This window comes from Dermacentor andersoni, chromosome 8 (assembly GCF_023375885.2).
Source record: "Dermacentor andersoni chromosome 8, qqDerAnde1_hic_scaffold, whole genome shotgun sequence".
Classification (NCBI taxonomy): Eukaryota; Metazoa; Arthropoda; class Arachnida; order Ixodida; family Ixodidae; genus Dermacentor; species Dermacentor andersoni.
Window position 1 is genome coordinate 90,514,267 of NC_092821.1, and position 17,815 is coordinate 90,532,081.

The 17,815-nt window shown below is 47.8% G+C and overlaps 1 protein-coding gene across 2 annotated transcripts in view; it reads left to right on the forward strand.

The window, feature by feature from the left end:
* The window catches only part of LOC129385407 (uncharacterized), a 168,761-nt gene that overhangs the window by 106,488 nt on the left and 44,458 nt on the right, over positions 1–17,815 (forward strand). Inside the window, exon 7 of one of the 2 annotated variants that reach the window (XM_055072048.2) lies at positions 321–502. The exons of the other annotated variant lie outside the window; for it this stretch is intronic. Within the exon in view, the coding sequence (XP_054928023.1) occupies positions 321–463 (143 nt within the window). The 3' untranslated portion in view covers positions 464–502. Of the gene's footprint in view, positions 1–320; positions 503–17,815 lie in introns of those variants that run through there. 2 annotated transcript variants of the gene reach the window in all.

Genomic DNA, 17,815 nt, shown 5'->3' on the forward strand with positions numbered 1-17,815 from the left:
AAGCGATACTCTGAGCATTACCTCAAAGTGCCCTTTCCTACAACAGAAAGATAACAAGTATTCCAAATAGTCACTGGAAATGCAGTAAAAGACTGTCTATACAACGCGTTCACGTGACCGTATTACCTCGTAAATTTCATTACTCTGTCTAATCGTGTAGACAATAATTTTTGTTCCCACTTAGCTAAGAAACCATCCTATGCCACGCATTGAGTAGTACATCCTTCAATGAATGCTTTATTACCGGAGTAATATAGGAAATGGTGCATTAGCATTGTTCCATTATGTGCTTACCATCATTTTATTGGTTGTACTTGCAGACAAAGCATTGTGTTCACTCTGGACGACCAAAAATTATTTTAGGAAAAGTGAAAGAGACCTACCTGCATCAACAAAAGCTTATTACCGGTCGAACTGCGAAGATCCTAAATACGTTCCCTTTCCTGCCTCCTGTTGGACTTGATCTGATAAAGAAGAATAAAAGTATTGTTTGAAATATTCAGTGATGCTCTTGCGTCCTGTTTTACCGCATAACTTACTCTGCAAATATATACAGTGATTCATTCAGCAGTGTTGGGTATGGACAAACGAGCTCTATCAACACACATTAACCAGTGGATTGTGTGTTTTACTAGTTACCAGATATGAGCAAGCAGCTTCTTTCTTAGCATTTTTTAGACGGAAGCTGTATATCCCTATGTTTCCTTGTATTTTTTGTGTCCGTGCGTCAATAATAAAGAAATCGTGGGGCCGCAACATTCATATGCGGACGGATTACCCGAGAAGCTGTCTAGGCTGCATACAGTGGGTGCACAGATGGGCTCCATACGTTATGAAATCATACATATTGTTGCATACGACACGACACAACGCCGATGGAAGCACCGCTGCCAACATAGCATCTCCCATGCATCTGCCACAACCGCTGCTGCAGCTGCGCCGGCAGCTCAGACACGGCATGGAATTTAACCCCAGAAGCTCCGGCCCCGTGCACAGGCGCCATCGCCACACTATTTGCCCCTCTCGCGTACCTGCCTCCGTTGCTGTAGCGCTATTGCCACTCTCTTTCCCCCTCTCTATTCCTCCATTCCTGGGCAAGAGGTAAACAGCTTCGCTGTATTACAATGATATTTCAGTTGGTGAACGCGGGTTACGCGAAAGCTTATTGGTGCTATGGCACACAATAAGCTATCGGACCTCGCTTCGTCAAGACGCCTTTAGACTGCATCACCGACTGCTTTCAAGACAGGGGTTGCGCGGCTGCGTCATAAGCAAGAGCCACCGCAGAAAAAGACTCCCCCACCCCGGTGGGAAAACAGCGCGCTCCCTCCCATCTTTCCTTCCTTGCTTGCGAGAGATTGAGCCGCCATAGACGGCTCACCGTCGCACGCTTTCATCGCACATGCAGCATACGGCGCGATCACGAAACGAACCCAGTACGCCCATACTGCGCACAGCAGCCGCAGCAACTGCCAGAGGAGGTCAACCCAGCGCGGCTCCGCCTACCCTCCTCCTTTGCGAAGCTTCGCCTCTTTTCTGCTGCCCGCTTCGCTCAGCGCCTTCCAGACTTTCCTCTAGGTTGCGTTGGTTTGCCCCTTGCAACAGAACTAAGTCGAAAAAAAGGCAGCGAGATTCCGAAGGCTCATCCATCAGGCATCCTAATGGAAAAGAGTAAGTTAAAAATGTCAAGAGAATATTTGGTGATCAGGTACAATGAGCGCAAAAAAGTTTTGGTGCATGTTACGTATATGCGGACCGGAAATAATTGCACAGAGAAGAATAAAGAGATAGTGAAATGCATAAGTGCTGATAATAATAGCCTTAGGAATCATGCCGAAATTAACCCATTAGGTGAGCTGAACGCCAACATACACGATTTAGATGGCTTTACCGACCACAACGGGAAGTCAATGATACACCTTTGTGAGCAAGATAACCTCGTTATCATGAGTACAGGGCCCAAGTGTGAAGGGCACATCACGTGGGAAGTGGGAAGCCAGCAATCGACCATTCATTACTGTCTTATGACAGAAGAAATTCATGGTAAATTGAGAGAAATGGTCATTGACGATGAAGGGTACAGCAGCATAGGGAGGGACCATCAACGCATCATTTTGAAAATGGGATGTGTAGTTGGCAAAGAGAGAAAGGAGTACAAAATGGCAAGTCCAAATTTGAACGCTTCACAAATAACAAACATAATCACTAGAGTTGAGGATCAACTTGACAAAGGTCCAGGTAAGGAATGGGAAAATAGTGAGCGCTTAAGTGTAATAACGACAGAAATACGGAAAGAGAAATAACATGTTCGTTGGAAAGGAAAAAAAGAAACGGAAAAGCTGGTGGAACAGGGAGATGTGAGAAGCGGTCGCCGAACAACAGAAAGCATCGCGAGAGCACAGGCAGGCTAAGAAGGCACAGTTGCTGCAGGATGAAGCAACCAGTAAATGGGAAATGTACCGGGAGAAAAAGTGTATGGTTCAAATACTGCTGCCACAAAAGATAAAAAGGTGAAAGTGAGCGTTGGTTGTCAGAAATACTTAGGAAAAGAAAGCCGCACCTAGAATATTGTTAGGGGGTGTCGAATCAGTGTGCGAGATATACGGCTTTAGTCGCGAAACGTGTACGATATCAGTTCTTGGTGGGGTAGAAGACGTCGAAGTCACAGGTTATATCTCATAAGTGAAGCTGTTGACATGGCGAAGAACTCGGTATGGCCCGACGTATCGCGGCAGCCGTTTTTCGCAAAGGCCGACGCGACGGGAGGGTAACCAAAGCAGCACAAGTGACCCAGGCCTGAAATGAACGTCCTGACTACGACTGTCGTAACGGTGTATTTGGCTAGTCTGAGACGCCAGAAGATGGTCACGGGCAATGCGCCATTGCTGTGGCCGCGCGAACAACGGCGTCGTGAGCATAGAACGTGGTAGACGTGGCATCGGAAGGGAGCAGCTAGTCAAGAGGCAGGAATGGGTCACAGCCATATTGTAGATAGAACGGATAATAACCAGTAATATCATGACGAGACGAATTGTAAGCAAACGTCACGAAGGATAAGGTGCTGTCCCAATCTCGGTGATCATCGGACACGTGCATGGAGAGCATGTCCGTGAGTGTACGGTTGAGACGCTCGCTAAGTCCGTTTGCCTGTGGGTGGTAAGCCGTCGTGAACGTGTGGTACGTGGAGCAAGAGCGAATAAGGTCGTCGAGAATCTTAGAAAGAAAACAGCGGCCTCTATCAGTGAGTAGCTGACGTGGGGCACCACGATGTAGGATCGCTTCATGAAGGAAAAAATCAGCCACATCAGTTGCGGAGCTCCTAAGGAGGGCCCGCGTTATGACATAATGCGTGGTATAGTCCGTCGCAACGAGCACCCACTTGTTGACGGAGGAATAAGGGGGAAATGGGCCAAGGAGGTCCAGGCCGAGGGGGTGCAATGGCTCACTGGGGATATCTATAGGCTGCAAATGCTCAGCGGGAGAAAATGGATGCTTCTTGCGGCGTTGGCAAAGTTGGCAGGCAGCGACGTAACATGGAACAGAGCGATATAGCCGAGGCCGGAAAAGTCGCCTGCGCACACGGTCGTACTAACGGGAAAGACCCAGATGACCACCGGTGGGCACATCATGTAACTGCGAGAGAATTGTCGAGCGCAGATGCTGGGGAACGACGAGAAGCAGTTAAGCACCATGTGGATTCATATTGCGTCGGTATAAGGTCCTATCCTGGAGAACAAATGTACGGAGGGAAACGTCCTGTTGCTCCGATGTAAGACGTTCCAATATGGATCGCGAATATGCGTCACGACGCTGCTCGTCGGCGATGCCTGAGAGGTTGGGGATCGACAAAACGCAAGTATCTCTATCGGTTTTGGTGCCACCGGGAGGGTCGACAGGATAGCGGGAGAGGCAGTCGGCGTCCTTATGTAGCCGCGCAGATTTGCAGGACACTCTTGCAGGCGTAAAGCCACGCGGCCAAGACGTCATGTCGGGTCTCTGAGTGAGGATAGCCAACATAAGGCAATATGATCTGTCACGACGGTGAAATGCCGACCGAACATGTAAGGGCGGAACTTACTAATGGACCAAAACAGGGCCAAGCATTCAGGTTCTGTTATGGAGTTGTTGCGCTCTGGTGCTGAAAGAAGACGGCTAGCATACGCGACCCCGCGATTGGTATCCTGCTTTCGTCGGGACAAGATAGCGTCAATGCCACGACCGCTGACATCAGTGTGAAGTTCTGTGTGGGCATGCGGATGAAAATGGCCCAACACCGGTGGATTGATAAGACGACTGATGAGCGTTGAAAATGCTGCAGACTGGTTGGGTACCCAACGAAAAGTGGTGTCCTTTTTGAGGAGGTCCGTGAGAGGACGTGCGATTTCGGTGAAGTTCTGGATAAATCGCCCAAAATAGGAACATAGCGGACAAATTTAGGCTGGCACTTGAAAACAAATATGCGGCTATAGAACAAAGAGATGATAATGATGACATACAGGTAATGAATGAAACCGTAACGAGGCTGGCTTCAGAGGCAGCAATTGAAGTGGGAGGCAAGGCACCAAGGCAACCAGTAGGCAAGCTCTACCAAGTAACAAATGACCTAATAAACAAACGACAAAGAATGAATGTACCCAATTCAAGAGATAAGATAGAATTCGCGGAACTGTCAAAACTGATCAGCAAAGTGAAAATAAGTGATATTAGAAATTATAATGTGAGAAAGACTGAAGAAGCCGTAAAAAATTGACGCAGCCTGAAATCAGTGATAAGGAAGCTTGGCATTGGACAAACCAAGATGTATGCACTGAAAGGTAAGCAAAGTAATATGATCAGCAATGTCTAAGGTAAAATAAAAGCAGCGGAAGGATGCTATACACACCTGTACAGTACCCAGAGGACTCAGGAGTACTCTATTCGTAACAATATTGAACAGTGTACAGAAACTCCTCCTATAGTTATCGATAGGGTCAGAGTGCCTTGCAAGGCATGAAACGGGGAAAAGCGGCCTGAGAGGATGCAATAACAGTCGATTTAATGAAAGCTGGAAGACACCTCATGCTAGGAAAACTGGCGGCTCTCTTTACGAAGCGTTTATCGGCTGCAAGCTTCCCAGAAAACAGAGAAAACTGAAGAAAGAAAACAATATACTAATCCTCAAAAAGGGCGACGTTAAACAACTGAAACATTATAGGCCCATAAGCTTAGTCCCAGTATTATATAAAATATTTACCAAAATATTCTCCTATAGAATAAGGGCAATATTGGACTTTAGTCAACGAAGGGGACAGGCTGGCTTCAGGAAAGGTTACTCTGCAATAGATCAGATCCATGCCATTAATCAAGTTATCAAGAAATCCGCATGGTACAATAAGCCTCTCTATTTGGCTTTCATAGATTATGAAAAAGGATTTGACTCAGTAGAGATACCAGCAGTATACAGGCATTGCATAATCAAGGAGCACATATCACTTACGTAAATACCATGGACAATATCCACAGATATTACATAGCCACATTATTTCTACACAAGTAAAGTAGGAAGATTCCCATCACAGCTCTTGTACTACCATCAGCTACTCGGACGGCAGGCGACTCGGCAGGTGCCAGTGCTTTAAGGAGACGACTACGAAGATTTGATCGCATAACCGACACCTGAGCGCCAGTATCGATGAGGGCTTGAACGGGTACATCATCAACAAAAATTTCAACAAGGTTCGGTCGAGCAGTAGGGGTCAGCAGAGGTTTCGCAGTCCGAATCGCCAATGCAGCCGCACCTTCGGGGGCTGCATTGCTTACTTTCCCGAGAAGGGGCCCGCGTAAGACGGGGACGAGGGACGTCGAGGTGCAGGCAAACGGTACTGACGGTGTTGCGTTGAGAGCGAGCGGCTAGTGGTGTGTGACTGAGGTGGAAGACCGGCATGATATGGTTCAGATAGGGGCGACAAAGCCCGAAGTGGCTATCAGCATTTGGTCGAGGCGAGGAGTACCAGCGGCTACTACGGCAGTGACGAGAGATGTGACCGACCGGGGAGAAAGCAAAGCAAATTGCCCTGTCATCCAGTGTTTGCCACTCAAAGGGGTGCCGAAATCGATTCGGGAACGACTGTCGAGGGGCTGCAGAGGCAATGATTGGAGCGGTAGGGGTGGGACATGGGCGGACGGAAGACTGGATCTCCATGTTTGACATTTCTTTTCGGACAACAACTTGAATTAGCGAGATGTCAATGCTGTAATATGAATGGGGGCAGTGAGAACTTGGAGCCATAGCCTCAAGTTCGCGACGGATGACCTGCATCAAGCTTGGTTTTGTAGTCGAATGTGCCGCCGGAGAGTCATTATGTGACGGCGGAGGGTCGTTGCAAGAGGAAGTGGTAGCCGTATTCGGAAGTTGGTCGGAGCATTGTACCATGCCTTTGCTCTTCACTTGCATAAAATTCTGGCGTTCCTTAATGATAGACTCACCGTTGAGCAGTTCCTGCAAAGCGGAAAGTTGAACGCATCTTCCGCGATGCCCTTCAATATGTGTCCAACTTTATCTGCCTCCAGCATCGGTTGACGTCTGGGCACGAGACGTTAGCTCTTGCTTGGCCTCTATTTGACGTCCCACAGGTCTTCCGAAAAGATCCTGTAGTTTTTCCGTGCTGGAGCCCCAGCTTCTGATGTCGGCTTCATGCGTCTCGAACCATACCTTCGCGGTTCCTCCCAAGCAAAAGATCACGTTGGCCAGCAAAAGTGTGGCATCCCACTTCTTCTGCTTACCGACGCGTTCATACGACGACAGCCAGTCTTCGACTTCGACCTTACCAGTGTCGATGAAGATTGCCGGGTGACGTAACTGAGTTAGCACTACTTCCGCTGGTTTATGAGCGACGGAGACAGCGTCAGTAGCCATAACTGCGGAACCGATGTGACGCCCCCTGCGAAGATCCTGGGCCGGCTTGTGGCGAGAGCACGCCGCACCTCCACTAAAATGTTGCGGGGGAGAATATATATTGTTACGAATGATGTTTATTTACATGGTGAAACGAGGTCCGAGATGGAAGCTACAGACCAGGCCCAGACAGCGCAGAGTACCCCGAGATCACGCGCGCACACTACTTCTTCTTTCTCTGCCTCAGTCGCGCAGTGCTGCGACATTTTTCCCGGGGGCAGACGAAGCTGGCTGAGCGAGTTAAAGGGACCTGTGATTGTACTGCTTCAGTCTGGCCACGTGAACAATTTGCGTCGCACGTGAACGCCGATTACTTGCCGTCATTTTGGCGACGACATAGTTCACATCACTCAAGCGGCTGAGTATAACGAATGGTCCGGTGTAAGTGGCGAGAAACTTGCTGTACAATCCCTTTTTGCGATCAGGTGTCCACAACCAAACATAATCACCGGAAGTAAACCTGACGGGGATATGCCGCGCATCATAGCGAGTCTTGCTGTGGCCTTGTGAGGACAACGTCCTAAGATGCGCCAGTCGACGTGCTTCCTCAGCACGACACAGAGTTTGGGCGATGGAAGGATCTTCTTGGCACGATAAAGGTAGAATAGTGTCCAGAAAGCTCTGGGGAGCGCGTGGCTAGAGCAAAAAGAGCGGCGCATATCCAGTAACTTCGTGCTTGGCACTATTGTACGCGTACGTTACAAAAGGAAAGACGGCGTCCCAATTCTTGTGGTCAGCAGCGACATACATTGATAACATGTTGGTAAGGGTTCGATTCGTCCGCTCCGTGAGGCCATTGGTTTGCGGGTGGTAAGGAGTGGAATGACGATATGCAGAACCACAGAGCCGTAAAAGTTCTTCAACGACGTCGGCGGTGAATTGTCGTCCACGGTCACTGATGACAACCCGGGGAGCGCCATCACGGAGTATGACGTGATGTAACAAAAATGAAGAGACATCTGCTGCAGTGGCAGATAGAAGTGCCGCCGTTTCCGTGTAGTGAGTAAGATAATCTACGCATCCAGCGGTAGCCAGCTGACGTCTTTGGGAGCGGGCCAAGCAAGTCGATGCCGACTCTTTCAATGGGTAACGTCGGTGGCCTAACTGGCTGTAAATAGCCTGCTTGGGCCGTCGTCGTTTGCTTGTGGCGCTGGCAAACAGTACAGCTGGTGACATACTGTTTCGTTGTTTTCCAGAGCTTGGGCCAGAAAAATCTCTGTCTAAGTCTGTGTAGTGTGCCTGTAAAGCCAAGGTGCCCGGACGTGATATCGTCATGCATGGAACGAAGGACAGCAGGGCGCAGGTTTTCAGGCGCAAATAGAAGCAATGGGGGACCATTAGCCGAGTAATTTTTTTTTGTACAGCAAACCAATACGAAAAGTAAACGGTGTTGTTCCTGCTGGCTCACGTGCAGCTGCCCGTAAGGATTTCAATGTAGGGTCGCAACGTTGCTCGCTCTCGAAGGTACGCAGGTCTGGAAAGTCGGAAGAGATGGAAACTAGGTAGTCATCGAAGTCATCATCCTCAGCTTTTGTGTGCGGCGAAGGGAGACGGGATAGGCAATCAGCATCCGTGTGACAGCGTCCGCTCTTGTAGTTAACGGAAAAGCTATACTCTTGTACGCGCAAAGCCCAGCGGGCCAACCGACAAGACGGGTCACGCAGCCAAATCAGCCAACAGAGTGAATGATGGTCAGTCACTATCGTGAATGCGTGGCCATGTAGATACGGACGGAACTTCTGAATAGCGAATACGACTGCTAGGCACTCGAGTTCAGTAACGGTGTAGTTTGTCTCCGCTTTTGTAAGTGTCCGACTAGCGTAGGCAATGACATGCTCACGGCCATCGCAGAGCTGAACAAGCACAGCGCCAACACCCGCACCGCTGGCGTCAGTGTGCAGCTCAGTTGACGCCTCCGGATCAAAATGCCGCAGTCCCGGTCCGGAAGTCAACAAAAATTTCAGCTGTTGAAACGCCGACTCGCAATCAGCAGTCCACAAGTATGGGGTGTCTTTGTGAAGGAGAGACGTGAGGGAAGCGGCAAGCTGGGCGAAATTCTTGATAAAGCGCCGGAAATATGAGCAAAGGCCCAAAAAGCTTCGCATAGCTTTCACCGTTTTTGGCTGTTGGAAGTCGCGAACCGCTGCTATCTTTTCAGGGTCTGGTCGTATGCCATCTTTGTCTACTAGAAAGCCTAGTACCAGGGCTTGACAGTCACCGAAATGACATTTCTTTTAGTTTAAAATAAGGCCAGCTTGCTGGATACAGTCAAGAACGATCGACAGGCGCTGATTGTGCTCGTGAAATGTCCCGCCGTAGATAACGACGTCGTCTAAATATCACATGAAAATTTCCCATTTGAGTCCGCGGAGCACGGTATCCATAAATCGCTCGAATGTCGCTGGAGCGTTGCATAAGCCAAAGGGCATAACGTTGTACTCAAAGAGACCGTCAGGTGTCACGAAGGCTGTCTTCTCCTGTCTGAGGGGTGCATGGGAATTTGCCAATATCCTGACCGTAAATCAACAGAAGAGAAATACGACGCGGAGTGGATACAGTCGACGGCCTTATCTATTCTTGGTAGGGGGTACAGGTCTTTCTTTGTGACGGTGTTTAGGCGGCGATAGTCCACACAGAATCCCCATGAGTTGTCTTTTTTCTTCACTAGGATCACAGGAGCAGCCCAATGGCTACATTATTCCTGGATCACTCCTTTCTGTAACATTTCTTCGAGCTGCTCGGCGATTACTTTTCTCTCGGAAGGTGAAACGCGGTAGGGCTTCTGACGAATTGGCGTTGCTTGCCCTGTATGGATGCGGTGTCGCATACGAGACGCCGGTGATGTATGGGACGCTCATTGGCCTTGAGCGAAATCAAACAGTGTGGCGTAGCGAGCGAGCACAGCTTCCAGCATACACTGCTCACTAGAAGACATCGACTTGTTAATCACGCTCTTAAAGTCAGCAGAATTATCATGGTTGGAATCGGGGTTGGAGTTTTTTTCGGCAGTTGACATTTCAACCGTTCCGACGCTGACAATGGCTTGTTCATCAAAACTTGCCAGTTTAAGTCCTAGCGGCAATGTTATGGATTGGGTTAATTGAAACGTTCACTGTCCACAAATGAATACACCCACCAGTGGTGAGTACGAGGGAGCGAGGGACTATTGCATTGTTCTTGAGCGCATTGTTATAATCGGGCTCGACTAAACCACAACAAGAACCTGTACGAGGGCGAGAAGTATTCACAGGTACCAACATTGCAGTCAGAGGGGGCAGACACACATCTTGTGACATGGGGAGAACGTCGGCGGCATCACTGGTGCTATCTGTCATTGAAGTTCGCGCGTCGCGGCGAAGAGAAATCGCGCCACCTCCACAATCAAAAGTTGCCCCCCACTCACGCAAGAAATCAATTCCTAAAATAATGTCATGCGTTGTACGTTCAAGCACAGTAAATTCACTTCGAAATGTCTGGTCCCCTATCGTAACTGAAACAGAACAGACCTCAAGTGAGCGTAACATTTCTCCGCCAACTCCACGAAAGGTAGCGTTCCGATCCCAAGAAAACATAACTTTTTGTCTAAGACGATTTTTGAAGGACAGGCTCATAACAGAGACTGCCGCACCTGTGTCAACTAAAGCAAAAGCACTCACATTGTCAACTAAAACGCACACTTTGTTTTTAAACAATTTTACACAAGGGGGTCTTGATGAAGATGAACATATTGCGGCCTCACCCCCGTCGGTCGCACCAGCTAGTTTCCCAGCGGCTGCGGTGATAACAAGCGACAACGAGGTGATGGAGAGTGTCGTTGTCGTGTCGGTGGTGGTGTGAGGCTGCGATCTGAAACGGGGGATTCACTGCGGTTCGCGCGTCCCCGCTGCAGCGGCTGGAAGGAACTGGGATACGGCCAGGGCTCGTCAGCGGGCACGCGGGGTGTGTAGGAATTTAACCGTGGAGCACGCTGCTGGCGGCGGTGACAATACCTAGCAATGTGTCCAGGCACACCGCAGCTGTAGCAAATGCGGGAGTCGCGGCTTGTCGCAGGTAACACCGGTGACAAGGGTGCCAAGGGTGGAAACGTACTCTAAGGCTGGTTCTAGGAGGGAAGATCCCGCAGAATAAATCGTTGTGGTGCATCTTGTCGGCGCACCAGACTTGTCGGTTGCGGTGGCAAGTTGCTGCTCTCCGTACGATCAGCATAGGTCCTGCGAGGTTCTCGGTAACTCTGAGGTGCCCAGGTGGCCGGTGGCACACGAGAGCGATGGTCAAATGCACACTGATGGCACACATGAGCGTCGTCAACAACTTTAAGGCGTTCGAGCTCTTCTTTAACCACTCGCCGAATCACCGAGTAGATGTCGTCGTGGGTTGGGACGGACACACTTGCAATAGTAATAACACTGTCCAAGCGTCTAAACTTTGGCCCAATCCTTCTCATTTTCAGCGCTTCAAACGCCCGGCAGTGTTTCCTCAGAGCAGACGGAGTACTAGGATCTTCGTTCGTTATGAGAAAATTATAAACATCTTCAGCGATTCCTTTAGGCAGATGTCCCACTTTGTGTTCGTCTGTCGTGGTAGCGCTGACGATTCCGCATAATTTCACAACAGCCTCTATGTACGTTGTACACGTTTCGCCAGGTAATTGAGCTCGTCGGGAAAGCGTCTGCTCAGCCTTCTTTTTCTTAGAGATCGGGTCCCAGAAGCACTTGGTCAATTCTTCTACAAAAATTATCCCAGCTTGTCAGAACGCTCTCGTGGTTTTCAAACCAGAGGAGCGCGGTTCCAGCGAGAAAAAAAAACACGTTATCGAGCTGCTTCGTAGTGCTCCAGTGGTTGTGGCGACTCATTCTGTTGCAGTGTTTAAGCCAGTCGTCGACGTTATCGTTCGCCTTCCCCGAAAAGGTGGGTGGCTCTCGCAGCGGTGTCCAGTAGCCAGCCTGACATCCGTGATTGCTGTCTGGTCCGCCGCAGGTGGGGTCGTCATTGCCTTCTCCGGAATCAGCCATGTCCGCTGCTTGTGGTCGTAAACCGACCAAGCGTCTACTCCGTCGGACAGTTGGTAGAGCTGGGTCGTCCAGGATCGTCCAAGATTTACCCCGCACGTCCACCAATTTATTTACAAGGTGAAACGAGGTCCGAGATGGAAGCTACAGATCACGCCCAGTCGGCGCAGAGTACCCCGAGATCACGCGCGCACACTACTTCTTCTTTCTCTGCCTCAGTCGCGCAGTGCTGCGATACTATTTATCTACATTATATACAGTTACAAGGTTGTAGCTCAGTAGTCAGGGTAACACCATCTACTCATTGTCGAGGCATTTCAACCTCCTCTTCGCCTTACAACATCATTTTGTCCGCAGCGGCGCAAGCTTGTACGGGACAATATTTTGGAACCACCTAAAATTATTGGGCAGGAAGTCAGCAACTATACAACCACATATCCTAGACGAAGATGTAAACAAACTGGAAGGGCAAGCGGCATTATATTGCATCCGAAAAACAATAGCCAAGCTTTCCAAGGCAATGACGAGGTTCTGTTCGAAGAGAAAAAAGAACGAGTTGCAAAAGTAGCTGGTGCTGACAAATTTCAACTGGAAGAAAGCCGAAGAGAAAATTCGTAAGCGCCAGCCACAGGGCTGGACCAGGTTCCCGTTAGGCTCACTAATCAACTACGACCAAAAAGCAAGGAAGCTCTGGTGAGAGCAGTGGAAAAAAAACTTTAAAAGGCAGATGAATACCAGACAGTTGACGACAAAGTAGAATGAATTTAAAAGCTAGGGGGGGGGGGGGGGGGGGGATAGAATTCACTCCTATAGACCACTGACCAATACAACTCTAATATACAGGCTAGCAATGCAGGCAATCAAACTATACTGCAAGCATGGGCACAGAATATTGGCATTTTGGGAGAACTTCAGGATGGCGTCAGAATAGGTAGGCGTATGGATGATGAATTATTTGTTCTTACTCAGTGTATTGAAGTATCAAGAGTAGAAAGCAGACCGTTATATGTGGCCTTCTTGGGCATTACAGTAGTGTATGACAACGTAGACTGCAACATTTTGTGGTATATTCTGGAAGGGGAAGGCTTAGGTGAAGACTGTCTACAGCTTTTGAGAGAGATTTACCTATAAAGTACCGTTTGCGTTGAATAGGGGGGATGAGGAGCGAGGAGAAAGTTCATATCAACAAGGGACTGAGGCAGGGGTGTCCTTTATTCTCGCTGCTCTTTATGATGTTCATATTGAGGATGGAGAGGGTGCTAGAAGGAAGTAATATTGTGTTTAATCTCTCATACAAACAGGCGGGTAAATTAGTAGAGCAGCAGCTCCCAGGATTATTTTATGCGGACGACATTGTGTTGCTGGCTAATAAGCAAAGTGATTTGCAGTGTCTGGCTAACATCTGTGGACAGGAACGCAACAATTCAGGTTTGAAATTTAGTGTTAGATAATCAGGTGTTATGATATTCAACGAAAACAGTCAACAGACAGTGGCAACACAGGGACAGGAAATACCTCGGGTAAAAAAATATGTAAATGCCTTAGTATATGGATGAACGAAGGCAATAAATATATGGAAACAAAAGAAAAGCAATAACACTTAAGGGGAAGAGAAATGCAGCCATAATGAAGCACAGAGCACTATGGGGATACAATAAGTACAAGGTACCCCAGGGTATGTGGAAAGGTATAATGGTTTCAGGGCTTACTGTTGGAAATGCGGTTGTTTGCATTAAATCAAGGGTACAATCAGAGCTCGATGGGAACCAAAGATCAGTGGGACGCCTCACATTGGGCGCTCAAGGGAAAACTACAAATGAAGCTGTGCAGAGTGATGTCGACTGGACAAGTTTTGAAGTGAAGCATGCTCGCAGTAAAATTTATTATGAAGAACGACTGAGGAATATGCAAGAAAGTAAATGGGCTGAGAGATTGTTGGGGTATCTGTACAGGAAAAACATTGATTCACGGTGAAGGAAAATAACTAGAAAGCTTACCAGCAAGTATGTGACCTGAAGGGTGAGCAACACAGCAACAAAAAAAAAACGTCAAGCGGGAACTCAGAGAGGCTGAACTAATCTCCTGAGTGGCGGCAATGAAAAAGAAACTTGCCATGAGTAACTACCTAAGAGAAAAGAAACGAAATCAGGAAAATAACAATTATTGATAACTAAAAGAGAAACTCATTACTTCTCGAAACGAGATGAGGATGCCTAAGAACACGTACCTATAGAGCGAGAAGAAGCACGTGCTTGGTGTGGTAAAGCTAGGGAAACAATAAAGCACGTTTTATTGGAATGTGAATACTTCTTTCTGCCCAGCGGTCAATTTAGGCACCACTGGCCACTTTAAAGCCATTGAGTTCAGCGATACCAGAGGAAAAGTAAACGTCCGCAACTGAGATTAGTAAGATGCAATTGGAAGGTTGGTTGAAGTAGGGAAACGAAAAAAAATACGAAGACGTGCAAAATAAAAGTTCATAATAGAGGGTCAGAAAATTTGATTGTGGGAGTCCGTCATGGTTTTCTCTTTTTCTTTTCTCTTTTTTAATATAGGCAGCATATTAGGCATTAGAATAGCAAGAGCGTGGTGGCGCAACACACCGCCCCGTTCCAAAGGGGACGCTCATAACATCCATTCATCATCTTTCGTGTTCTTCCAGGCGCGCGCTTCTCTTCTCCACCTCCACGCGCCTTACTCCTCCGCTTCCTTCGCGGCTTCACTCTACAACCCGACGGCCTACGGTGCGCCAAGCCATTTACGAATTTGCGCACAAAAGTGAGCCTCGGCTGATATCGGGAATAGTGTAGTACCCGGCCGACCAGTGGCAGAAGTGAAGCAGGCTTCAAGCAATCCAGCAATAATAATTATAGTGTAGAATAATAATGAAATAAATCAGTCAATATTAGCATGTGTGTTTAGCGTTTGTAGGCCAACAATAAAAACGTTGGCGTTAGTCGAACGCGGAGATAGTCCAATGCCAGGCAGACACGCGGTAGGCGTGAAGCACTCCGCCCCTAATATTTAACTAATAATAAGTTGTCTAATAAATAAATCAAGATGCATAGTTTCCAGTGGAGGCATATACTGGAATTGTTTTTGATCAGCACATGGACGCCTAAGCAGGGGGCGTCGCCATGTAGGCAACGGACAAAATGTATGTACAGCCAAACGCCCTTGGTTGAAAAGAGTACAATGCCTCTGACTATAGGTATATTTGTACCGTACAAATCGTACCGTGGTATGGATATGTTCATGACCACGCGCTTTTAATATGTTAGCCGTGATCATACTACGCCAGTCATCACCATTGGAGACTTCAATGTTGAAAATTTTAAACCAGACAAGAATGACTCACACAGTTTGTGGTAAAATAATATGGTTTGAAACATCACACGAATTCAAGTCACTCAGCTACTAAAAATATTCGCTTGTAGACTTACCTTTAGCCAAGCATTAGTATAGGTTTGCCAGCGAGCCAACCGATGTATGTCAGTAATCACAAAGCTATCGTCAGTGTCATTACCAGATGATGAAAATAAATACATGTACCCTTGTCTAACCTTGTGTGGTACGCTACCGCTTCACTGGTCATGCTCCTTAACAGATTGGAATAACTCACTGATTTATGTTTCCTCATTTCCACCACTTAGATAGGCATTACACATTTCAGTAAATACTCCTCAATTATTTCAGGTGCAGTTTATTTGGAAAATACTATCGGATTCTGTGGAAATGCCCGACCAATGATCGCTGGGTGCTGACAAATTCCAGGCGAATACAATGCATTTTAGACTGTGTGCCTTCAGCATGAAGCATACGTAACTGCATTGACAACCTAACTTCACCAAACAAGCACCAAGTCTACGATGCTGCCCGAAACATTACCAGCCAGCTTTCAAACAAGAAAAAAGTGACAGACCTGCGTGGCAAACGGAGCACACTCAAAGCGTAAGCAAGAGGAGCGGCTACATAGGAGCTCCGTTTTCGGCATCACGCACTATAGGTATTCGCGGCGAAGCATATTTGGGTCCTTTGCAAGAAAACGACCTGAACTGCCCGCCCGCCGTCGATGGCGAGCGGCGGCTCCTCCTGCTCTCTGCACAGTGGTCTCCTGTGACCGATGTTGCCTGGTTGCAGCCGCGCGCGTAGCTCTACGAATCTACGAATGCGCCATAACGTGTACCGATGAATAAACACAGGTACCGAGACTGCTTGGCCCACATGTAACTTCCCTTGACCCGTGGCACGTTACGCTGCCATTGATGACGGCGATGATAATGATGACATTCCTTTCGAAACGGGATGATCACAAATAGTCACCTAGACTACTACATCCAGAGTCAAATATACGACGCATGCAACTGCTACATCTAGGAACACCTTGTGGAATATAATGGAACTGCAAAGCAAAGTTTGTACGTATCGATGCTACGTGGCGCGCATATCAAATGGCACAATACGATGGTAGTGATGACTATAATGATTTAATGGCATTCCCTTTGAAACGACACGGCGAAATACAGTCGCCTAGCCTGCTTGAAATAATCAGATATGTCATACATGTTCTTTATTAAATCAATATATATACAAATCCATTATCTTTTCATTCCTTAAGACGTCGCTATCTACCGTACACCACTACTTATGCAGCTGCTACATTAACCTACACCACGGTGTAATAACGTGCTATGGCAATCCAAAGAGAGAACGTATAGATGGTACGCGGTGCGAATTTCCCATCGCAAGGAAAGTGGTCCGATACGATGCTAGTGATTGTGATGTTTTCTTGGCACGCGCTTTGAAACGGGGCGGCTACAGTCACCGTGCCAGCTTCTAAAGAGGTACACAATGTATAATTTTCTAGGATTCTTGTATACATCTCCTTAAACTTCTTTTTTCTTCCTTAGAACGTCCTTAACTGGGGGGGGGGGGGGGGGGGGTATGGTACCGCTAAAAGTACATCTGCTACATGGCGTTCTACCTGGTGTAAATAATATGCAAAAGCGATGCAAAGCATTCACGTATCGAAGCTGTGCAGCGCACCTGCCGCATCGCATGTCTTCTCGTGCACTAGAAAGCGTCTATATGGCATTTTTTTCCGCTGCCCGTTTAAGGTTTCCGGTTGTCCTCCGAATAACTTGTTCATAATACTTTTTTATACAGCTTTTGAGATGTAGATTGGGTCATCGCCATGCATGTGAGTGTTTGCCAGAGTTTTGATTGTGTAGCCATGTCCGCTTTGTAATATATCTTCAGTTTTGTTTCCCATGCAATAAGGAAAAAGGGGTGGGGTGCTTCGATGGTAGGGTAGCTGATTCACATGCCGCGGGCCTGGGTTCGATCCCGGCAGGAACTGGGTCTTGTTTCTTTTTTTCATTCCCGGCGACAGCTGCTGCGGACGCCGGGCAATGCAAATGGAAGCGGCGGACACCATCACCACCCGAAACGACTGATGTAATGAACAAATCACAGATTATGCGGTAAAACAGCCATAGGCAGCGGATATGCTCAGAGTAAGCACAAGGCATTGCCATGTCAAAGGCAGCCTCTCTGCGTTTCCACAATTTATATATTGCACAAGCATGTTTAGAAACTGATAGGCACACAGCATATTGAGTATTCTTTCCTAGCCAGTGTCATCTAATTTTGCGACTGATGTGGCACGAATATCCTATGTTGTGTATTTATACTCTAACCAAAATGATCCATTGCTTGCAATGCTCTTCTCCTCTCTGATGTATTCACAAACTGCTGCGCCTTATCACAACTGACTTGTTGCTGTCACGTGCAACGCTCCGTTGCTTATCCGTTTACACATGGCAGTGTTGGTAAGACGCCTTATTTGCTGGCGCGTCTTCATAATCTAAAG